This window comes from Podarcis bocagei, assembly GCF_964188305.1.
Source record: "Podarcis bocagei genome assembly, chromosome: 1".
In the NCBI taxonomy this organism is placed as follows: domain Eukaryota; kingdom Metazoa; phylum Chordata; class Lepidosauria; order Squamata; family Lacertidae; genus Podarcis; species Podarcis bocagei.
The window spans coordinates 110,153,347-110,177,622 of NC_138125.1; the positions used below are offsets into that span (position 1 = coordinate 110,153,347).

At 41.2% G+C, this 24,276-nt stretch overlaps 1 protein-coding gene and 1 long non-coding RNA gene across 4 annotated transcripts in view; one reads left to right on the top strand and one right to left on the bottom strand.

The window, feature by feature from the left end:
• Window positions 1–3,158: 3,158 nt before the first annotated feature.
• Window positions 3,159–24,276, bottom strand: part of PLA2R1 (phospholipase A2 receptor 1) — a 62,530-nt gene continuing 41,412 nt past the window's right edge. For 2 of the 3 annotated variants that reach the window (XM_081198819.1, XM_081198818.1), the window contains 11 exons: window positions 24,056–24,198; window positions 20,691–20,808; window positions 18,399–18,529; window positions 13,717–13,861; window positions 10,832–11,070; window positions 10,060–10,228; window positions 9,317–9,457; window positions 7,573–7,689; window positions 5,766–5,942; window positions 4,614–4,646; window positions 3,159–4,501 (listed from right to left, as the gene is read on the bottom strand). In XM_081198819.1, the coding sequence (XP_081054945.1) occupies window positions 4,281–4,501; window positions 4,614–4,646; window positions 5,766–5,942; window positions 7,573–7,689; window positions 9,317–9,457; window positions 10,060–10,228; window positions 10,832–11,070; window positions 13,717–13,861; window positions 18,399–18,529; window positions 20,691–20,808; window positions 24,056–24,198 (1,634 nt within the window). In that variant the 3' untranslated portion in view covers window positions 3,159–4,280. Of the gene's footprint in view, window positions 4,502–4,613; window positions 4,647–5,765; window positions 5,943–7,572; window positions 7,690–9,316; window positions 9,458–10,059; window positions 10,229–10,827; window positions 11,071–13,716; window positions 13,862–18,398; window positions 18,530–20,690; window positions 20,809–24,055; window positions 24,199–24,276 lie in introns of those variants that run through there. The other variant, XM_081198820.1, reaches the window with a different exon arrangement.
• Window positions 14,489–17,127, top strand: LOC308589763. The gene is made up of 3 exons (XR_014009475.1): window positions 14,489–14,632; window positions 15,075–15,232; window positions 17,080–17,127. It is a non-coding gene; the product is annotated as an uncharacterized lncRNA (long non-coding RNA).

Here is a 24,276-nt window from a genome sequence, read left to right on the forward strand (position 1 = left end):
CATGTTCCATCACATGTCAGTGTTGTGGAGGCTTCAGCTTGGTAGTGTGTTTGATGCTCAGTCAAGCATGACAGCATCAAGCCATTCGAAATGAAGAGCAGGAAAAAACATCATTGAAATCTATACGTGAAGCGACGCTGATTACAGAATGCATCTTTTCTTTAGTTCACGAAGTCAGCATTTGTGGGGGACTCTCATCGCATCTGAAGCTCAACGAAGTACCATAACATTCTAGTTTTCTGAATCTCAGTTCTGTTAGAATCTCCCAGCTTTAACCTATGAAGAATTATCAGGTTCCCAGCTAGGAGAATAAAAGGAAGAAAACGTATTGACTTTTGCCTTGGGGTACTGGTTTTGTGTGTACCAATTGACAACTGCTGGGCACTTAAACTTCTGTTCTACAAATCAAAGCATCCCGTAACTAGAATTTTAATAACCATAGTCTTCTGGAATAAATATGAAGAAAAATAAAATTACACTTAGCCTTTCATCATCATCATCATCATCATCATCATCATCATCATCATCAAAACCAGTGCTATATTATGAAAATCATGGGTCCCGTACAAGGCAGCAGAGAGGGCCCTCATTAATTGGTAAATTTTCAGGGGGCCAATAGTACACTGCTCCAGTGCTATATTATAAAAACCAAGGGCTCCAGGAGAGTGGTTTATTTTTTTAGTCTATTTGGTCTGCAAACAATAAGTAGACAACTACTTCATTTTCGGCCAACTGTTAAGCACATATTTAGACCAGTCAAAGTAGCCTCCGATGTAGTCTGTTGTCATTACCCAATAAAACATTTGCATTTCTATTCTGTCTTTAATAGAAATTAAGCTTTACTGAAAGCCCGGGACTCCACTTTTAATAAAAGTACATGAAGTTTTGAAGGTTTCATTCCCTAATAAGTCTTCTGCCTCTGTTCAACCACCCAGCTGAACACAGTGCCAGTAACTGCACTTTTTGCAACACAACATGTGAGCAAAATATCAACAGGTCAGTACACTGAAGGGCTGAATATAATCCAAGCAGTTTGCCCCACCACTTTGGGGTGGAAAATACTCCAAACCTGCCCACCAAAAGTCAATGCAAAAAGGAGATAACATGGGCTGAAAATGCGTAACACATAACTCCTTATACCTTGCAGCATAAAGTGCCCCAAACTGGCAAAACATATAATAAAAGTAAAATATTCAAAGAAGCCTGAAAGAGAGATGATGAAATCTTGTAAAGTGTAGTATAGTGTAGCAGTCTTTATTTTTCAAATGAAACAACTTGCATACAAATACATCATTGGTACAAGTCTGACATAAAAATGGTTTTGGCAGGCATCTCAGTAAAAAGAGAAGATGCTACTGTGCAATTTGGGTGAGAGCAAGGGGAAGAGAAGATTTGTTGTTCAAGAGGAAATGCTTAGCTTTACAATGCTTTCTAAAACCCTCAGTTTTGCACGTAGACAAAAAACATTAAAAGAGGAAATGCTTAGCTTTACAATGCTTTCTAAAACCCTCAGTTTTGCACGTAGACAAAAAGCATTAAAAGAGCTCTGCTAGATCAGGCTAAAGTCCCATCTAGTCCAGCATCCTGTTCTCACAGTTGCCAGAAGCCCATAAGTTGGATGTGTGACATAAAAGGTAAAGGGACCCCTGACCGTTAGGTCCAGTCGTGACTAACTGGGGCTGCGGCGCTCATCTCGTTTTATTGGCCGAGGGAGCCGGCGTACAGCTTCCGGGTCATGTGGCCAGCATGACTAAGCCACTTCTGGCGAACCAGAGCAGCACACGGAAACGTCGTTTACCTTCCCGACGGAGTGGTACCTATTTATCTACTTACACTTTGACGTGCTTTCGAACTGCTAGGTTGGCAGGAGCAGGGACCAAGCAACAGGAGCTCACCCCATTGCGGGAATTCGAACTGCCGACCTCCCGATCAGCAAGCCCTAGGCTCTGTGGTTTAGACCACAGCGCCACCCATGTCCCATGTGTGACATAATTAATACTTATTATACAGAGGCATACTGCCTCTAGCAGTGGAAGCGGCATCCTCCATGAATTTGTCTAATCTGCATTTGAAGCCATCTACATGGATAGCCTTCAGTACATCTTGGAGAGAATTCCATAGTTAAAGTACTTCTTCACATAACTCATAGTTATCTTCTCTGCCCTTAAACTTCCAACGGCCTTTGCGATTTGTGTACAATACAAACATGTATAAACAACTAAGCTGGTGAAATCACCAACCTCAATTAAAATTTAAGAACTATACAATTTAAAACTCAATGCATTGTTGTGGCCCTTATTTTAGTTGGGGTTTCTAAAGAATTTTGCAGTTTTTGCTGTCGGGCTTGTTTTGATTTCTAGTGCGAAAAGTCACATAATAATCAGCTGGACACTCTGACTGGAACAATAATAATGGAATGACGAGCAAGACAAAAGCACATCAACCAGTTTCAGCTCTGCTGCCTCCGCATGAAGACTTCTTTAGCTTCATTAGATGGTCCCAAGTTCTAGTATTATGAGAAAGGCTTATCCACTTTCCCCATACCACTCAAAGTTATATATGTCTATCATGAGCCCCGCCTTACTCACTTTCTTCCTCCAAAGAGCCCCAAAAGACCACTTAGTAGATGCTAAAGAAGTCTTTGCCAACCTGGTGCTCTACAGATATTTTAGACTTCAACTCCCATCAGCCCTAGCCAAGGTTTGTAGTCCCAACCATCTGTATTTATAGTCCAAAACATATGGAAGGCTGTGCGAACAGAGATTGAAGATCTGGGCATGCATGTAACACTCTTGTGAGCTTTAATTAATACTTTTTAAATGAAGTCATCCAGCTGTGAATACACACTTTATAACAACATCTGCTTCCTTGTGAAAACACTGAATGACACATATCTGTGGGTCCTATTTGATGTCACTGTGTCCTGAGATTTTAGCATTTGTGAAACTGACTTATGTGTAATCAATGTGGTCTTGAAATGATTCCTTCTCCTGCCAAACACATTAGTCAGTCTCCCCACAAAGGAAGTGGTAGTCAAGCAACATGCTTTAGAAGCAGCTTATCCAATATTTACCATACTTCTTATCTGATGAAATAGCCACACTTAAGTTGACCAGAAGAACAGCTTGGTCTGCAGTGTTTTCTTTCTTTTTCTTTCCCCCCTCTTCCCTCTTGATGCAAACTTTTCTGCCTGGAGGACCCACTTCATTAGTACTTTACTACTAAAGCACAGGACATTAATTTCATGCGACATGCTGCTTAAGTGTTCTCATTTCCCATCTGGCTAGAACAATTATTATTCTGACATGGACGGCTATGTCTGTGACACATCTTCCTTAACTTGGGAATGTATAGTTCTCTGAGGAGAGTAAATAAGAATGGAGCCCTTTAACCCCAGCGGTGTTATTTTTCGGGGTGGGAATCAGGAACTGTATTATATGAGAACAAGCTTTAGCAACCCAACTCTCTTGTTACAGTAGTCGCTTTGCAGTTTCAGAACTAATCAGTTTTTACAATTTCTGTTGAAATGGGCTAACCTCCTCCTCTTTCTTTCCTTGGAAGAAAGTGCCTCACTTCCCTAAAACCAAAAAGATAACTTGCTTTTGTATTGGTTTCTTTAGCTCAGACATGTTTTCACACACATTATTATTATTAGAAGCTTTATGAAAGAAGGCACATGAAGGGTATGTAGAAACCATAGCTGACGAGCACTGAGGAGAAACAAACTCAGCCCACTCCAAACCACAACAGTGGAGAGTTGTTATGATGTACCTTTCACAGACCCTTTCACACAATGAAATAAGAGAATTCTAGTCCATGGAAGAGGAGAATAATAAGGCATGGGGTGCTGGTATTTTGAATGCTTCTAAGGATTTTGATTCCAGCAGCATCACAGAAGGTCATGTTCTTCTAGATATCATCTTTAGACATCACTCAATGGCTGCTTACTAAAGAGTCTTGCGCTGGAGAACCTTGTGCTTGATCTCGACTCTTCCAGTGGGTTTACTGGATGATAAATATCAATAGCATCGTATCTCCTTCAAGTCTGTGCACTAATTCCAGAGTTTTCAGCCCATATATAGCAATGAACATATAACATGGTGTAGGCTGCAGCAGGTCTCTTCCATTCTTGATCAGTCAAAAGCTGATTACAAAAGGGTATAGGCACACAATGTTCTGATCTTACACTGTGATAAGAACACGAAGTTGATTTTAATTGTACAGGCTGAATATATAATATTTTGTATTAAATGAATGTGTTCTTGGTCCTTATTGCTGTATCATTGAATTTCATCGTTCTTCTCAAGATTGCAAATGAGGATGCTTTCTTCAATGGCTGGAGTGTCAGAGTTCGCTTCTTCTGGACAAGCACTTCTCAGCTGCAGCATCCTTCTAAAGAGATGGGTGGGTTTGTTCAAGCACCACCAACATGCAAATATAGCACTGGCAGCTATCACAAATGTCAATAATACCACCAAGACCACAATTCTACGGTACGGTACTGGGAAAGGTGAAGAAGGAAAGAGGAGAAAACATCAAGTGAAATAACACTACGTTTTGTTTTAGCTTCAATTACTCTGACTCAGATATAGCAAAGTTATTACAAAACATACCTTTAACGGGCTGTACTGAAATTTCATGATAAGCTGAAAAATAATAACCCAGAATTGAACAATGTACAAGAGTGGGCTTGAACAATTAACTGCTTAAATATACACAAAAGATATTAGTCTGTAGTCATCAAGTCAAGTCTCACATTTAATAAATTCATCTACATGAAAAAAGAATTTGAGAACCAAGGAACAAATCTGGCCAGGCAATAACATCAATACCTTAACTAAAAATGGTCCAGCTAAAGAACATTTTATCAACAATTAACCATTCATTCTTCTAGCAACAAAAATGCTTTTGATTTTTATTCACCTGTACATATAGGGTTTAACCAACTAGCAGTGCAGTCCTAATATTTACTTAAAATAGAAGTAATCACAACTGATTCAGTGGAAGTAATTGAAAAGGAATCCCACAGGAAAGTGATGAAGTAGTACATTTCTTGCTCACTAGCGGGAATCAATTTTCAGTATCCAACCAAGTGACAGAAAACGCCCCCTACTCAAGGTATGTGATGGGAGCAACAAAACTGATGCTGTGGGAAGCTGGGCTGCTGATGTGGCAGCGGCTCTGCCACTCCATAGAGCCCTGCTGACAGGAGGTGGGATTTTTACTGGCGCCAATAATCTGATTACTGACAAAGCGTAAATTGGAAGGCTAGAATTTGAAGAGGAAACGACAGTGCCCTCAAACATCTCCTTTGGCAACCCCGCCTCCAGCTCTCTCAATTTTGTATTTTGAATTTTTTGTTCAGATCAGGGGTTGTCAACCTGGTCCCTACCACCCACTAGTGAGCGTTTCAGGATTCTAGGTGGGCAGTAGGGAGTTCTATGGCACAACCTGAATCCTCTTTCCATCAATCACTGGTGGGTGGTAAGGAAATTTTACCATCAAGTAAGATGCATTAGTGGGTGGTAGGTATAAAAAGGTTGACTACCCCAGGTTTAGATAGATGTGTTACTTGATTTGTTTGCTTTTTTTGTATGTGTGTACAGTTGGCTTGGCTTGCGGGGATGGGGGGGGGGAATGGTCTGAGCATAAGCTGTTTTTCTTCTGCAAAATGGACCTTGACAGCTTTGCAGATTTCAGGTGCGTTCCCCCAGGCCCAAAAAGATTGGGGACCCGCATATGTTGTTTTCAATGTGGATTCATACCTGTGCTTCTTTTGCATACAAATCCTTTTTTATCTTGGCAGGTTGATGATTGCCAGACTCCATCTGTGGTCCTTAAGGCAACACAAACTTTTCCTGTCAGCTGACCTAGATCAGGTTCTTGGATGCCCCAGTTTGAATATTGAATGGGGGAACCATTAAACCATGTTATTGTATTGTCTATGGGCAAAAAAATGTGGAAATCGTTATACAGCTGTGCAGAGCAGAATGCAGTTCTACTTGTCACCTTCCTTCCCAAATATTTGCTTACATCAGAACTGAAATTTTTCTTGGGTTTTCTAAGAGCATTTATGGGCAGAATACCATATTTCTATTGCTTCCTGCATAAAAAGTAAGCAGTTTTTTGGGGTCTGCAGAGGTGAGGGTAAGTTCCATCTAGCTTAAGCCACCTCCAAGCAAGAATAAGAAGGTGTCCTCCTTGCCATAGAAGTTAAGCTATTTTGGAGGTGTTCATGGAATATTTATGAAAATTCAATTTCTTTGGGGATCTACCCTCATTTTAAAAAAATGCAAGGTTGTTTATTTTTTTAAAATATATATATATATTGGTTTTTAAGTGTCTGCTGCTCACAGCCTTTGGGATGGAGTGGCTTACAACCCAAAAAATTAAAGTTATTTATTTATTTCATAAACTTCATACATCACTTGATTGTAAAAAACAAAAAACCTCAAAGCACTTTACAATCAAACAGTAAAACCAAAAAAAGTTCACAACTGTCCTTGAAATAATAAACAAAATGAAGTGTTTCCTCTAAGTCCAAATGCATGTTTAATTCAGCTGCAGTGCCATTACTGTGTGTTCTTCCAAAACTATTTTGGAATCATCCCACAAACCTGTAACAAGCCTATAAGAGCAGTTCAGCAGAAAGAAATCTCTAAATAAGATTTGTCAGTGTGCAAAACAGAAATGTTTCTGGGCTCTCTGGTAATGGTACCTATAAGAATTCCAATTTATGTTAGGAACATTTAAGAACTTCGGCATAGGAACACTGACCCCGCAAGACCCTTAAAATTGTATGTACTGATTATTACTCTTTCAAATTTGTAAATTTTACGACATGGCAACTTGCTCCCAGATTGGTCACGATGGAGTGTTGATTTTAAATAAATAAATATATACACAATATGCCTTGACTTGTATTTCCTTCCCTTTTTGGTATTAGGAAGAAGGGTTGATCAGAATAGCTTATAGCAGGATGTGCTTCCTAGTCACTTCTAGATAAGACGTAGTAATAATAATAACTCTGGGCGGCTTCCAACACATATAAAAACATAATAAAACATCAAAGACCTCCCGATACAGAGCTACCTTCTGATGTCTTCTAAAAGACATCTCCTTGACATCTGATGGGAGGGCGTTTCACAGGGAGAGCGCTACTGCCGAGAAGGCCCTTGGGGCTAGGCCTCAGTGCCCGGGCTGAACAATGTGGGTGGAGATGCTCCTTCAGATATGGCAAGAAAAAGCCCAAGATGGAAGGAACAGCATTGACTAAGAGGTGTGGCAGGGTGTGTGTGGGGAAAACCCCTGGAGGAAACAACAACCGGCTTTCCTGCCAGACCATCCGTATTTCAAACACAGAGACATACTTATTAGTAGGTATTCAGACTGAGGAATTAGCTCATTACATAAGAAGAAATGCAACAGAAGCAAAGTGATCATGTATCCAGAATGTGGCAGAGTGTCTTACCGACTACAGCGTATATGTTAACTAATGAACCAAACAACTTGCCCTGTAAAGACAGCTATACAGAAACAGATGGATGTATCTGATCAATTCCCTTTACTTACTCTCAGTAGCAAACTGGATATTCAGCCAAATCGTTTCAACCGAAGGCCCAGAAGAATGCAATTCTTCCAGAAGAAAAGCATTTTCATGTTCATCTTCAATAGTTAGAAGATTAGAACCTGAGGATGAAAGCCGAAAGAGAGAGATTCAGATTTATGCATGATTTGCTTAAAAACCAACACTCTCTCACAACGCTATCTGAACTCTACGCATTGCTATCAAATGCAATGAGCAGACCATACCAGTACATTTCCAATTGCAATAGTTTCTAGTTTGTTTCCAGGCTCAGTTCTTTGAAGTGCTAGTTTTTACTTTTAAAGTTAAGACCTGAGTGCCTAAAGGAATGCTTGCCCTCACATGTGCCTCCTTGGAACCTAAGATCTTAACCAGAGACCTTCTCCAATTGTCCCCACCAAGTGAAGTACAATGGGAGGTTACTAGTAAGCAGCCCTTCGTCCACTGATGACACACTCCCTGTATGATGCTCACCTTATGGAGGTTTGCCTATCTTAATGTCAGTCCAGCAGCAGGCAAAAACTTTCTTTTAAAACTTTCCACGTTTTAACTTCAAATCTATGTTTTGTTTCTGTATGCGCGCAAGCAAGTTAACACATATTTCTGTTTTATTGTTTTGTTTTTGTATTTCTTGACTACGTAAACTGCCCTGATAAGTCACTGAATGGTAGGGCATTAATACTCAAATATGAACGGCAGTACAAAAATACCCCCCCAAATAAATCAGCTATCTTCCATGATACTCGGAATCATTACTCAACATCATGGGTGCATCCTTAGATGAAGAAACAATGTCATATTAATTCAAGATATATATTTGCAGAGTTGAGATGAGCAAGGCTGCACAATAATCCAACGAGAAAGTTGCATGGGTCTGTTTCATTGCAATTTTCTTTTGCAGGTATGTGAAATTGTCAGGAATTTCCCCCTCCTTAGTAGCTTTGGGACCAGCGCACCAACAAAAAACCCTAGCAAAAAAAATTCCAGGCTAGGCCTTCTGATGATGTACTCTCGTACGACGAAAAACAAAATTACATGCACAGCAAGATTACATACTTCCTCATTCCAAAGCAGCACCAATAACCTTTCCATAGCTGTTTCCACAAATACAATGGTTCAGGTGTGCCCAGCTAGGCCAAACTGGAACTGGGGAGGTATAGCAGTAGACTATCCCCCCAAATCTCAGAAACAAACCACCTCCAGAAACGGAATAGTTCTGCTTTTGGTATTTTTGTGTCTATACTAGTCATAACAATACTAACCAGATTTTTTCCCCAGTAAGGGGAAATCTGCAGTAACAAGCAGGGGTGTGTGTGCAGAATTTTGGATGCATTCAACTCAAACATGATGCTGTGGATGGCTCCCCCCCCCCCCACCTAAAAAAAAGAGTACTGAGACACTGCAAAACCCCATAAATTTGCTGGTACAGTATAGAAGTGCCCAATGTGCTGTTGCATGTAAATTGCCTAGTTAATTTTTATTTTAAAAATATTCAGAGTACAATGAATTAATAACATACAGTAATGTGTGAAGTGGCCATGGACTCACTGCTTTGGTAGTACCAGAGATTTATCTAGCTTTCTCCTGACTGCATCCGCTATGCTGAACAACATCAAAACAGATCAATAGTCTTTGAAATAACTTCTCTGAAACTTTGAGAAGAACACTGACGATTAGGCGATGCAAGGCAAGGCCATAAATCCTCTGCCAATTTTTCCACCAACAGATTACCTTGCTTTTTGCAGAATTCAAATGCTTCATCAAAGTCTGAGTTCTCTAGAACTGTGGAAAAGCTGTAGCAGCTCCTTTCAAATTTTATCCAAGGGACAGGTTTTTCATCACACAGTCCCTTAGATTCAGTTGGCTTCTCCTCTGTGACAGAAGGAATAGTTTAGCCACAACAGAAAGACAGAATTTGCTCTCCAGAGGTCTAACAAATTCTGCATTAGCCTATTGAGACAAGTATATTACATTAGCACCAGTCCTATGTCTGTAGAAGAGTACTTGTGTACCTTATGCCTAGGGGTATGTACATTACCAAAAACTGGAAGGAAATGGGGCAACTCTCTGCTTTTAAGTAATCTTTTGCTTTTTTAAAAGAAACTTCCCTCAAGAACCATGAAGCATGCTGTGGGCTCATGACATAATATTTTCTACTCCTTCACTGTACTCTGTCTTTTTTTTATCAGCTTAGCCCCAGGCAGCTGAATCATCCCCATCACAAAGAACCAGCTCAACTGAGCAAACTGGTTGCACTTCTCGTCGTATTTGGGGAAAGCTGTCTTCTTTCCTTCGGCAGGCATGTTATTACAAAGTCTGACTATTTACAACACAGGCGAAATACATCTCAACATGGAAGATTTTTTAAAAAGGCCCTTTCCTCATTTTAACTTCCTTAAGACACTGCCCAGAGTCCAGAATGGGCTCTTTGCTAAGAGGGTTTCAGTGTTTAACGTGAGAGAGAACCAGCTTACGGGGTGGAATATGGCAAACTGCCCCATTCAGAAGTCTCTCACAGCCAGTGCTCCTCCAGCGTCCGTCAATATCAATGTAGACACAGCTTCCAGAGGTCTGTGATTCCTCATCTCTCCAGAAAGTATGCGGAGGCTTGGTACCATCTGACCATTCAAAATTAAGGCCATTCTGACAAAAGAAATGTTTGATTACCTCTGGCAGTTCACAAACTGATTTTTATTTTTTAACTCTTTCTCACAAAATTGCAGCCCATCCTCTCTCAGACAGACATCTCTCCCAGTCCCAACTAGAGATGCCAGGGATGGAAGAAGAAGAAGAGTTTGGATTTGATATCCCGCTTTATCCAAAGGAGTCTCAAAGCGGCTAACATTCTCCTTCCCTTCCTCCCCCACAACAAACACTCTGTGAGGCGAGTGGGGCTGAGAGACTTCAGAGAAGTGTGACTAGCCCAAGGTCACCCAGCAGCTGCATGTGGAGGAGCGGAGACGCGAACCCGGTTCACCAGATTACGCGTCTATCACTCTTAACCACTACACCACACTGACTCTCAGTCCGAGGATGGACTCTCGGACCCTCATGCAATGCAGGTATTTTACCACTGAACTGCAGCCTCTCCCAGTATTTTTAAAAAAGGTACTTATAGAGGCAAATGGTAATAAAGACACACAGAGTTTTATTTACAAACTCACTTAACATGTTCAGCCACTGAAAGGGTAAATTTGAACGTACTTGGTAAATCACAGCAAATGAGCAAATATTTTAAATACCTACATCTGAAGTGAATAATCCAATCCAATGGGCAAAGCCCAGTCGATTTACAATTACAGTGAGGAAGGCTTGGTGATAGTGGTCTGAAATGCTGACCAATTCAGCCCCATTTTCCTTGCAGGTTTTTAAAGCCATGTACCAAGTCATATTCCCACGGATTAATGTATATGTCTTGTTTGCATACTCTAAAGTATCTGGTACTGGGTACATCACGGAAGAGTGTATGACATTCCTAGACGTATCTGTGACAAGAATAAAATGAAAGATCAAGAGTCACCCACAAGGCTGTAGAAAACCTTTTCAGTTTAATGTATGCTATTAAGAAATTTACATTTTCAAACAGGATATAGCCATGTCTGAAAGTAATATAAGTAACAACTAAATTAGTCTATTAAAAGCAGCAAGGAAAACCCCCAAACAAAATAGATAATAGAGGATATTATGGTACATAATACTATTACCAGAACTTGTTTAAAATTCAGCCAAAGGAGGAGTAAATAATAAAATCACATTTTTCGTTGGCTCAGCATTTGAAAACTTTGAAAGCACCAATCACTGCACAGACTTGGACCAGAACTAAATAGAAGAATAAAGGAACCAGTTGTGCCTTTTCACTGACACTAGCACTGAGTGCTCACTGGAAGGACAGATCCTGAAACTTAGGCTCCAATACTTTGGCCACCTCATGAGAAGAGAAGACCCCCTGGAAAAGACGCTGGTGTTGGGAAAGACTGAGGGCACAAGGAGAAGGGGACAACAGAGGACGAGATGGTTAGACAGTGTTCTTGAAGCTACCGACATGAATTTGACCAAACTGTGGGAGGCAGTGGAAGACAGGAGTGCCTGGTGTGCTCTGGTCCATGGGGTCACGAAGAGTCGGACACGACTAAACTACTAAACAACAACAACAACAAGCACTTTTAAGCATAGTTAAAAGGCATAAGCCCTATAATAGTACATCACAGCTCAAGCTGTAAGTCCTTTGAGAATTTAAGTTTATGCTGAATTTTAAAGTACATTACCATAACAAAGAGAGTGAATATGACAATTCTCCAAGCAGTTTCAACTAAGTTGTTGCATGCACAGATTGGAGTCTGCACACACAATGGGACTTTCCCCTCTCTTCCCTCTTTGCCCCCTAAATTTGCTCTGGAAGGTTGGGGGAACCCCCAGAACAGGTGTGGGGGGAGCGTAGTAGGAAGGAGAGGGGGGTAAGGTCCCATTGCATGAGTGGACCGCATTCCCATGTGCATAAGCCCCACCATGTTGAATCCTATCCAATGGAAATAGATTCTGAGCAGGACTTAGTTGAATGGAACATTATGAATCAGTCTTGCTTATGGGGTGCTGCTACTAGTAACCAAATACAGTGGTACCTTGGTTTTCAAATGTCTCCGTTGACGAATGTTTCGGTTTTTGAACGCCGCAAACTTGGAAGTAAATGCTTTGGTTTTCGAACACGCCTTGGAAGTCGAACATGCCACGCAGCTTCCGTATTGAGTTTTCAGTTTTCAAACGTTTTGGAACTCGAACAGTCTTCCGGAATGGATTATGTTCGAAAACCAAGGTACCACTGTAAGGACAAGAGTTTTCCTTTGGTCTAGGGTGACATCTGCTACTAGTAAAAAATAAAACAAAATCATATGATGAAGCTTGAAGCAGTCTTGGGAAATGGGAAGAGTGAAAAGCTCAACCACTAATCTTAGCCAGTAGGACTGTAACATGCCCAAACATTCACTAGAGAGAAAACATTTCATGTTTCATTTCCAAAGAAGAGATCAGAGATACAAATGTACCATTGCAGCTGGATGATCATAGGCCATTTTTGTCTCATAATACTGTTGTGTCTACTATTTCTTAAATTGCTTACTAAAATTAACTCAGAGCAATTTATGACTCATATGGCATCTTAAAATATCATTTGCTTGTATTTTCTTTAAGATAACTCACATGGGATTGACAGAACTGGGAGAAGAAAGGAAAAAGAAGAGGTTCTATTATTGGGCAGACCTTTAAAACCCCACTATGCCATTTGTTTAAAACCAAACCCTGTACATTATCTCTTGATTGTAAGATAAAGCACTGGCGGAGGAAGAGGCATGGGGGGGAGTGCACCGCCCCCGGCAGCGCGATCCCGGCGGGGTGCCATCGTGGCTGCCCCCCCACGCTGGGTGCCACGCCCCTATGGGCAGCACACCATGTCCCAGCATGAAGCTCCGCCACTGAGATAAAGATCAGTCCCATGCCAAAAACTGCACCCCCTGAAAAGTAGCTCCACTCCAGGAGCCAACAGAGCCAAGAGAGTTATGTGGAAAGAGCAGCACCAACTACCAGTTTATACTTTGCAGAACGGGGAGGGTGCTGGCCCATTCTCTTCCCGCTTCTCATCCTTCTAAAATCCAATTACTAATTGGAGCAGTAAGCACTGATGGGAGGGAAAATGCTTTCTGTGTTCTGCACAATGCCAGGAACACTGTTGGAGCAAAATAATGTTTAATGTTAAATAGTAAGCTAAATCCCATACTATGACTATTATACCTCCTGAAGTGCTAATATGTCTTGGAAATTTTCTTACACAGAAAACGAACAGAACATACATGCTTACAAAAACAAATGTTACACAATTTATGGTACTTTTTTTTTTTTGCCTCTGAGGGCCACATGTGAAGCAATGGGTGTGTGCTCAGGACCTGCCCCCCTCCACAAACACAAACACACCCTTGCTCAACAGATGTGCATAATACTCATTCAACACACACAATAATTTTTCAATCCTTTATCTACTTATCTGGGAGTAACCCCTGTAAATTCAGTAAGACTTAATTTGGAGTAGACATATATAAGTGCCTTTTTAGGGGTGGGTAAATAGGAAAAAAATATTTTTTTACCTTGAGCCTTTTGGCAGATAAACCCATTACTTTTTCCACAGTTTTCTAGGTGCCATTTTCCCATTAAAGTGAAGCTAGGTTTATTTAATATGGAAGCACATAGCGGAGATTTTTCTTGGATTTTAGTACTGTGATCATGGTGATTCTGTAATCAATATGTTATGATGGAAATCACTGTGAGAACAATACACACACTACATATACATATGCATATGCATATACATATATATACACATACACACACATATATACGTATACACACACATATATGTGCCATATTAACAAAATGATCATCACAAAAAATAGAGAAGATTACTCAGTATACCGTAATTAAAGACCCTGAACCTTTTATGAAAGAGCAATAGATTTCCCAGTACTTAAAAAATAAAAAGTTTGACCAACAAACTTTTGCAAAGTTGGTTGCATCATAGGCAGCTAAAAGATATCTTCAAAGAGGACAATAAGAAAGGCTTTCTATACACGGTTTTTAAATTCCAAAAGGAATAGATGAGAACTCAAAATTACTAAAAAAGATGTACAATATCCTCTTGGAATGGGAAACAAAAGATGAGGAAGTAAAATCAGTTATGATCAAATGGGCGCAAAATATAGGCCACAATATACAATTCGAAGATTGGATAAAACTTTGGAAAGTAAATTTGAAGTTTACAGACTGTATATTGTTAAAAGAAAATTATATGAAGATGATGTATAGATGGTATATCTCACTGGTGAAATTTTCAAAATATATAAAAATGAACAGAGGGAGTGTTGGAGGTATAAAGGGTTGAAGGTACCTTTTACCATATGTGGTGGGATTATAAAAGTGTTAAGGTATATTGGTAAATGATATATAATGAATTTTAAAAAATGTTTAAAATAACATTTGTTAAGCAGCCAGAAGCCTTCCTGTTGGGTATTGTAGTGGTTGGGAGTTACTCGTGCGTAATCCTGCCCCGTTTGAGCATTGGATTGCCTGGTTAAACCCTCCGGACTGCACAGCCCATCTCAGCGTGGCTGCCCTTAGTCACTCGTAGAATCTGTCTGTGGGCGTTTCTTAAAGCGCTGCCAACATAAGAGTTGTTTGACGCCCAATCGTCTCCGCCTCTCACTGCGCGGGAGTCTCCTGCGCAGGGTGGGCGTGGGCAGCGGGGTGCTTGGGCTCTCCTCACTAACTTCCAACGAAGAGTCCTGGAGCCCCTGCACTTCCCTGTCCCGTTGCTCTCCTGGATCCCTGGTGTTACACTCATTCTCTTCCCCTTCTTCCCAGCTGAGTCTCCCCCTAGCGCTGGGACCTTCTCCTGCAGAATCAGAGACCCTCTCCTTCTCCCGTGCCTCTGATGTCAGTTCCCTGACAGGTATTTTAGGACAAGTTCTGCCGAAAGAGAAAAGGACTCTATTTACGTATGCTACGACAGCGGCAAGAATATAGATAGCACAGAACTGGAAGACTGGAGAAATTCCAACAAAAGAACAATAGCAAGAAAAACTGGTGAATTATGTGGAGTTTGGACAAGTGGCAGGTTTTAAACTAAGTAAGAGGGAAACTAAAATAATTGTGAAAAATATGGATCAAGAAATAACTGAAAGAATACAGCAACAGATACAGATAGAAGTGGTTAAGAAAGTGAGATATTTAGGGATTACGTTAACTCCCAGAGGCATTGACTTATTTCAGGATAATTATGTACCAGTTTGGAATAAGATTAAAAAAGATCTGGATGTGTGGGGAAGAATGAAATTATCATTTTGGGGAAGGATTGCAACGGTAAAAATGAATGTGCTACCAAAAATGTTGTTCTTATTTCAATCAATCCCAATAATTAAAGGAGTGGCAATATTTAAAAAATGGCAAAGAACAATATCAAGATATATCTGGCAGGGCAAGAAGCCGAGGATTAAATTTAAGATATTAACGGATGCAAGAGAAAGAGGAGGCTTCGCCCTGCCAGATTTGAGATTATATTATGAAGCGTCATGTCTTTGCTGGATGAAAGAATGGATGAAGTAAGAAAATAATGAATTGTTGGATTTGGAAGGGTATGACAATAGATTCGGTTGGCACGCATATTTGTGGTATGATAAAAAGCGGGTACATAAGGGTTTTGAAAATATTGAACATATTTTGAACATATTCAGAGGATCTTTGATTGGAGTTTGGAGTAGGTATAAAAACCTATTAGAGCCAAAGATCCCACACTGGTTATCACCATTAGAGGTTATGAGTATTAAAAAGATCAATATGACTGGGAGATGAATAACATATGAGAAACTAATAAATAAGGAAGGAAGCAAATGGAAACTGAAACCATATGCAGAAGTAAAAGAATATGTGAACGATTGGCTGCATTACTTTCAGTTGAATGAAATGTTTAAAAAAGAGTTTTTAAAAAGGGGCTATTCGGAAAAAGAATCTAGATTCCAACAGGAGATTTTGAATAACGAAATAAAAATTTTATCTAAAATGTATAAATTACTGCTGGAGTGGAACACAATTGATGAAGAGGTTAAATCTGTAATGATTAGGTGGGCTAAAGATTTTGGATACAATATTGAATTTGATCAATGGATTAAACTATGGAAGGATGGTTTAAAATTTACAGCATGCACTAAGATTAAGGAAAATGTTATGAAGATGTTATACAGATGGTATATAACACCTGTAAAACTGGGTAAAATGTACAAAGTTTTTATTAAATGTTGGAAATGTCAGGAGACAGAAGGAACATTTTACCATATGTGGTGGGAATGTAAGAAGGTGAAAAGCTTCTGGGAGATGATTTATAATGAGTTAAAGAAAATGTTGAAATATACATTTGTTAAAAAACCAGAAGCTTTTCTTCTGGGAATATTGGGTAATGAAATTAGTAAAAAAGATGTGAAATTAGTTTTGTATGCAGTTACAGCAGCTAGAATTTTGCTGGCGCAGAAGTGGAAACAGGAAGAAATGCCCACAAGAGAAGAATGGAGAATGAAATTGATGGAATACGCAGAAATGGACAGACTAATGGGGAGAATCAGAAATCAAAGAGACCAGAGATTCACCGAGGACTGGAAGAAATTTACAGAGTATATCAAAAATGTTTGTGATGAACAATTGCTAATTGTTGGTTTTCAAGAAGCTCTGTGAAAAACATTGATAGAAATATTGTTTAAAAAATATGATTAAGATTGGTAAAGTGCAATATAAAATTGAGAAATGTGAGATAAAGAGATAATACGGAGAATTGTCAGACATGCTGATGGAAGTCTAAAAGAATAATTAAGTGAGAATTGGATGGTTAATTTGGTATAAATTTATGTTGGAAAATTAATAAAAATATTAACAAAACAAAACAAAAGAATTATGCGGAGTTGGCAAAGCTGACAGACAGACTTCGGGAAAAGGTCAATAGGGATTTTGAAAAAGAGTGGGAACCTTTTATATTATATTTGCAGAAACAAACCTGATGGTAGGATTTAAATAAACATTCACAACTTTATGGATAGGGAACAAATAATGTAATAAAAGGAAAAATATCATATTTGTAGAAAATAGCAGAATATAATAATGAGGATAATAAGTCAGAAATGGAAGTTGAGGGAAGTCCAAAGGGAGGGAGGGAGAGATGCTACCTAAATTGTATGTTATAAGTATATTTGTAAAGAGAAAAAAGAAAATCAATTTTAATATTTTTTTTAAAGTTTAATGAAAATGCAGACTAAAGGTGAATATATGAAAGCCATGCTGGATCAGGCCAAAGGCAACTTATTCTATCATTAGCCCATGGGAAGCCAGCAAGCAGTATCCAAGGGCAACAGCACTCTTCTCACTTGTGATTCCCAGCAATGGGCATTCAGAGGCAGGCTGACTTTGATAGTGTAGGTAGAGCATAACCACCATGGCTAGTATCCATTAATAGCCTTAATCCCCCTGTGCAATCCTGTCTACCAGCTGTCTACCAGCTCCACCTGGTACGCAGGCTGAGACCCTACCTGCCCGCAGACTGTCTCGCCAGAGTGGTGCATGCTCTAGTTATCTCCCGCTTGGACTACTACAATGCACTTTACATGGGGCTACCTCTGAAGGTAACCTGGAAACTTCAACTAATCTAGAATGCAGCAGTCAGACTGGTGAGTGGGAGTGGCCCCCGAGACCATATAACACAGGTCCTGAAAGACCAACATTGGCTCCCAGTACATTTCCAAGCACAATTCAAAGTGTTGGTGCTGCCCTTTAAACAGCCTCGGCCCAGTATACCTGAAGGAGCGTCTCCATCCTCACCGTTCAGCCCAGACACTGAGGTCCAGCTCCAAGGGTCTTCTGGCAGTTCGATCACTATGAGAAGTGAGGTTACAGGGAACCAGGCAGAGGACCTTCTCGGTAGTGGTGCCCGCCTTGTGGAACGCCCTCCCATCAGATGTCAAGGAAATAAACAACGATCTGACTTTTAGAAGACATCTGAAGGCAGCCCAGCCCTGTTTAGGGAAGTTTCATGGTTTATTGTGCTTTTAATATTCTGTTGGGAGCCTCCCAGAGTGACTGGGGAAACCCAGCCAGATGGGCAGGGTATAAGTAATAAATTATTATTATCATTATGACAATGTTTATTAGAAAGGACTGAAAAGGAGGATACAAGAAAAAGCCAATGTCAAAAAATGCACAAACAAAAACTCCACACAAAGCTACTTTTAACACTTGCCTGCACTGCTTCTACTGGATACCAGTTGGAATATTCCACCTCTTTCCCATTGGCCCATCTTTCGTAATCAGTACTCTGCAGACCAATCCAGACATTTGATTTATGCCCAAACAGATTCATTGTTATGAAAGCTAGACAAGGAAATCACAGTTAGAAATGAATCACCTGTAGGTATAAATCAAGCAATTGAAGATGACAGACTTTTTTTAACTCATTAAGAACAGAAGCAAAACAATTACGTTAGTCTCTACTCAGTGGCACTTTACAGAGGCTGAAGTCATATGGAAGTGAGAAACGAAAAAACTACTGATTAAGCCAGTGGGAAATGACCTGATGTAATGCTGTTTTCTTTCCCCACCTACTCTGTGGTGTATTTTGCCTCTTGTGTGTGCTACAACAGAGGCTAACACAGACTGATCTATGCCTATTTACTCGAAAATAAGTCCTGGTGAATTAATTGAGCCTTAATTCTAGGTAACCGTTTCCACAATTGTGACCACCCACTTGAAGATTTCTTTGGAAGGGAAATGAAGAAGTAGCTACAGCATTCTTCACCGCAGTCTAGTGCTCAGTTGTTCCACTATCTTTCCAAAAAGGTCATTTGCTCTGGCGGAAGCCAGAACAATAAATGCAGTCAAAACAATAGAACAAGAAATGAGGGCCCAATACGCGACAGACACAGACAACAGCAGCTTCTTCTCCTTTTTCCTCCCAGAGAAAGTCTGAAATGGCAAAAAGGTTGTCATGCCAGGTACAGTTACATGGGAGTAACTCAGGCTTACTTTCAAGTAACCTCCCTATATAGCTCTCTGTACCTCTGTCTCCTTCGTACTGTCAATTTCCAAGTTTATTTGCAAAGGCTGAATGCAGTGGAATACTTTAGCAATGCAAACACAATACAAGACTGGGTGATGGTGATAGTGTTTAGATCTGGCACCTTACCCTAGCAAGCACTGGCACTGGTTAGTTATCAGTATTTTGAAATGGGAATTTTTTACCCGGTGCTATTTTTGCTCTTTTCAATATCAGGTTAGAACCCACCTCCTGTGAACAGAAGGCAGGTCTAAGGCCATTTCCTGCGTGAGGCAGGAATCCTTAATCCTCAAGTAATCAACCTTTAATTCTGGAGGAGGTTATGAGGGCAGCAACAAGTGACATCCTCTTAAGGCCATGTTTTAGGCATCTGAAGATGTCTGAGATAGAGGACAGCCCCACATGGATGAAGTGCACAAGGCCATACAAAATCTAGGCAGTGGCCCGTTTCACCTCTTTTAGTGTGAGATGTGGCAGCAAGTCATCAGAACCCATGGAAAGGATAACTTTAGCTACAGGACATGTTTTTAGGGAAGTCATCCGGTCTTTGGAAAATATACTGTATGGGACAGATTTCAATCAGATCAGAAGAAGCTGGCATGCTTTCCTCCAAAACACTTCTGAGAGCTACGTATATCTATTTCTTAATGACGCATTTATTCTCTTGGCCCCTGGCTGATCCCAGGTGGAGAGAGTGAAGCGTCTGCCAGTCTGTGCAGTGTTAGGTAAGTACATTTTCAGGTACTACCCTAAGCCACATACTGCCAAACCTTCCCTTCCTATCTGGCTTAAAGGGAGGAAGTGCTGAAGCCGTTGGGTGTCTGCAGATTGTCTTTCTGATATTGTTTTGACATTGTCTTTTGATTTTTGCAGTTCTTAAAGAGCTCAGCAGAAATCTTGTTTTGCTGTCTGAGGCAGGAAGACAAATAGACATTGTGTGTGTGTGTGTGTGTGTGTGTGTGTGTGTGTGTCCGTCCCAAATGCCAGAAAACAGTTTTAGCCCTGCTTTATTTTCCCAAGAGATGGGACCTTTCCCAGAATGGAATGACTTCCAATGTATGAAATGAGAATATACATCTCTTTTGACATCATTACTCGCCCCCCCCCAAAAAAAAATACATTTCTCCTCTTTTAACTACAGACTTCAAAGTACAGCTGGAAGAGAAGATCTGCAGTGGTAACTAAATGATGTGCAGTAGTATTTTACAGCCATAGTAGAAAACAACAAATATTTGAATCTAGCACAGAAAACTCACTCAGGTCATATTATTTTTAGTGTTGAAGGAATCGTATTTGGATCCTCTCAGTACTAATACTTAAGAATAGCTACTGAAGCTGTTACAACTCACTTGTGGTTTTATTTAAGGTGCACAGGTTATCTGTTGGTTAGGCCAACATAAAACAAACATAAAACATAAAACAAACAAACAAACAAACAAAATCTTTATAGTGCCGTTATGAAATGGTTCACTATTATACCTTGTTCAACTTCATTTTCAATTGAAGCAAGTGATCCATCATAGTGACTGCAGAATGCTTGTGCAGAATTCCAGCTCTTCAGGAGGCCTGGGTCCTTTGGAATCTGCACCAGAAAGCACTGCTCAAAAAAGGAAATAGTTATTTAAATGGAGCAGTAACTCTTAATGGAGGGGAAGGGTATATTTTGACCTACTTTCTCACCTAGACCTTACTCTCTAGGGCAACCCATACATAATAATAGCCAACAACTCAGTGCTGTGGAAATAGAGGGTAGAAAGAGGGATCACACAGCTCCCAATACAGAAAAGCACATTTTAAACCTTGGCTACATTCCAGAAGGCGTTTAAGGTTCCCTCTGCCCTTGGTAGGAACTTGGCAATTTCTGCAACACAGTAGAAAGGGGAAATTTGGATCAGATGCACTAAGTGGAGGGATACACCAGACCTATTACTCATGGCACGTTCCTTGGCACTCGGCAGAAAACTTAACAAATGCTTCTGTTCCTTAGTATGTAATGCACTAAGCCCAGTCGTGAACTCAACCAGACAAAACTGGAACACATAACTGGAGACTTGCCTAGCAACAGCACAATGGACAAAAAGCTTTGTGCAGCATTAAGGCAGCCACCTGCAATGTTAGACTGAGACTAATTCAACAACAACCACAACAAAAACACTGCATCGAGCCTACTGGACACCAGCACGCTTTCAACGCCTGGGCATTTTGCCCACAGACAAATGCTTCTCTGGCAGCCAAACGAAAAATTCATCATCACTGGAAATCCTGAGTCACACCAGTTAGGGATGGTTGGATGCAGGATTTTTTTTTTTTTTACAATTAGCGGCTCATGAGAAAATCTTGTTTTGCAAACAACATAAAAACCCATTCTTTCAAGAGATTTGGAGTGACTTTCTGCAGCTCTTCACCAAGTAGCTCACATCTTGCCACGAAAAGCGGGAGGCTTAGCGTAGAAACGGCAGCCTTACCAATCTGCCATCTGCTTCACTGATAACGCAACAAAAGGTTGTTGTGTATTGATTTTGATCTTTATTTAATTCACTGCCCAGAACACATTTAACCACAACATGATTGAAGAGATTAAGGAGTCAAATGGAGGGTGGGGAGGGAAAGACCAAAGTACGCTATTGGAAAAGCGGGGGAACCCTAATAAACTGTCCATTAACCCCCACCCCCAAAAGAAGACTTGCACCATTAAAGACAAAGACAGATCACATGTGTTTTGGCCCTGAATAACCCATATAGGATTTGAGTTGCATGGCCTAGACCAGTGTTTCCCAACCGGTGTTCCGCGGCACACTAGTGTGCCGTGAGACGTTGGCTGGTGTGCCGTGGGAGGGAGGCGGGCGAGTCGGGCGGTGAGAGGCGGCGGCGGCGAGGATCCGCATCGAGCCGGGGGCGGCTCCGCGGTGGTGGTGCCGAGGTTTCTCTCTCCATTCTCCCCTCACACACACACACACAGGAAATAACACAGGATCAGCTGACAGGACCCAGCCAATGGGGCGGCGGCGGGGCAGCGCATGCAAAAGGGAGGAGCGCGAGACAGCGGACGAGGAGGAGGCCGGCATGTCCGGGCAGCAGCAGCAACAACAGCAGCAGCAACTCCCGGCGACGGCTCCTCAAGCCCCGGGCAACCCTACTCCCTCACCGGCCTCGGCCGCCCTCCTGCTCCACCCGCCGCCGCCTCCCCCGCCGCCGCCGGCCACCTCGGCCCCACCGCCGCCCCTCCTCTGCCTGCTATCGCCGCCACCACAACAGCCGCCGCCGCCTCAGCTGCCGCCGTCCCTCAGTCCCTCGCTTTGCTGCCTCCTCCCCCCCCACCCCCAAAGCTTGGAGGTTCCCCGGCAAGGGGGAGGGGAAAAAATTGAAAACTTTCACTTTCGTGCGTCCCTCCCGGCGTGACGCTGCGCGCTGACATCACGGGGCTGTAATGGTGGTGTGCCGCGAGATTTTTTTCCTCAAACAAGTGTGCCTTTGCCCAAAAAAGGTTGGGAAACACTGGCCTAGACAAGAGGAAGTTTGGAAAGAATGAAGAAATAAGTTGAAGAAAGGAAAATGAACAGGAGTGGCTGGTGTGTGTGTGTGTGTGTGTGTGTGTGTGTGTGCGTGTGTGCGTGTGTGCGTGCGCAGAGACCACCCTTACAAATGTGGTGCTGTTCGACTTACCAGGATGGGGCAAGATTTAGGGCTAAGCAGGCACACTGGCAGGAGCCCCACAATGTTGGCCACTTCTGAAAACAAGTACATACTCTTGAGCATGTTAAAGGTGGGGGACGAAATACAAAAGAAACCCCAGATTAGGAAAATAGATGAATAAGGAAGAATTAAGTGTACTTGGAAACAGAAAGCCACAAGGGAGAGAAATTTGACAGGGAAAAAGAAGTGAAGTGATGAGCAACATTGGCTAGCGAGGCAGCTTGCCAAGGGAAACTGCTGACAGTGACTGTGTGAAGATTAGGTCAAGACAAAGGAGAATTAAAGTGTGTGTCTGTGTGGAAATTCCCACTATTACTTTTGGGTGCTGGGAGGAAGTGTTAGAGGCAGGAGAAATATCAGCCAAAAAAACCCAGCCAAGTGCTTAGTTGCAGCCTGAATGGTTGCTCCAGGTATGAGCTGCTGGTTTCCCATAGTTCTACCTGAGGTAACGCACCAAGGGCACATAAGAACAGCCTTTCTGGATCAGACCAAAGGCCAATCTAGTCTAGCATTCTGTTCTCACAATGGCCAGTCAGATGTTCTATGGGCAGCCCATAAGCAGAACCTGAGTTTAACAGTGATTCTATAGTTGGGTTTACAGCACCCTTCCATTTTGGAAATGCATGTCTTTTTGCTATGGAGGCTGCCCAGATTCACAAGCACAGTGTAAATCCAGTTTCCAGGTTCTGCTGAATTAACTAGTTAGTTTCGCATTACTATGTTGACAGGGGTGCCTGCCATCTTCAGGAAGGTGGTCATTATTAGCTATAGCTGTAACGTATGATATCAAGGCCTCCCAGTTGTTTCATGTGCTCTCAACATTTGTCTTCCTTCTGACGGAATCGTCAGATTTTCCAATAAATCAGTAGTCACCAATCTTTAGGGACAAACTACTTCTATTGGCTGCAAAAGAATGCTTATTTCAAGCCTAATTTCAATGGGAAAGGGGAGGGAGAACCGGTGGGTATCAGGCAAAGCACATATGCTTCTGCGGCTGAAAAGCTGGTGAATTCTGCTATAAATCAATGGGAACAAATTATATATGAAAAACTTTCCTCTTGAACTCTAGCAGCATCCAAATGTGCATTTATTTTTAAAAGTGTATGTTAATATGCTCTGGTGTTTGTTTGTTCAAACAAGCAAGAAAGTACCTTGAATGCAAAATAAAGCCATCCTTTGGGGCAGACTCCTTGATTAGGCTGCTCTTTTGGTATTTCTCTCTCAATAGTCCATATCTTTTTACGTTTGCAGATACAAGGTAGAGAATTGGTACAGCTTGCAAATCCCCACAACCCTAAGATAAAAAATAATAATCAGAATACTTATTAATACTAAACTTACTATGTAAATACTATGTAAATACTAAACTTAC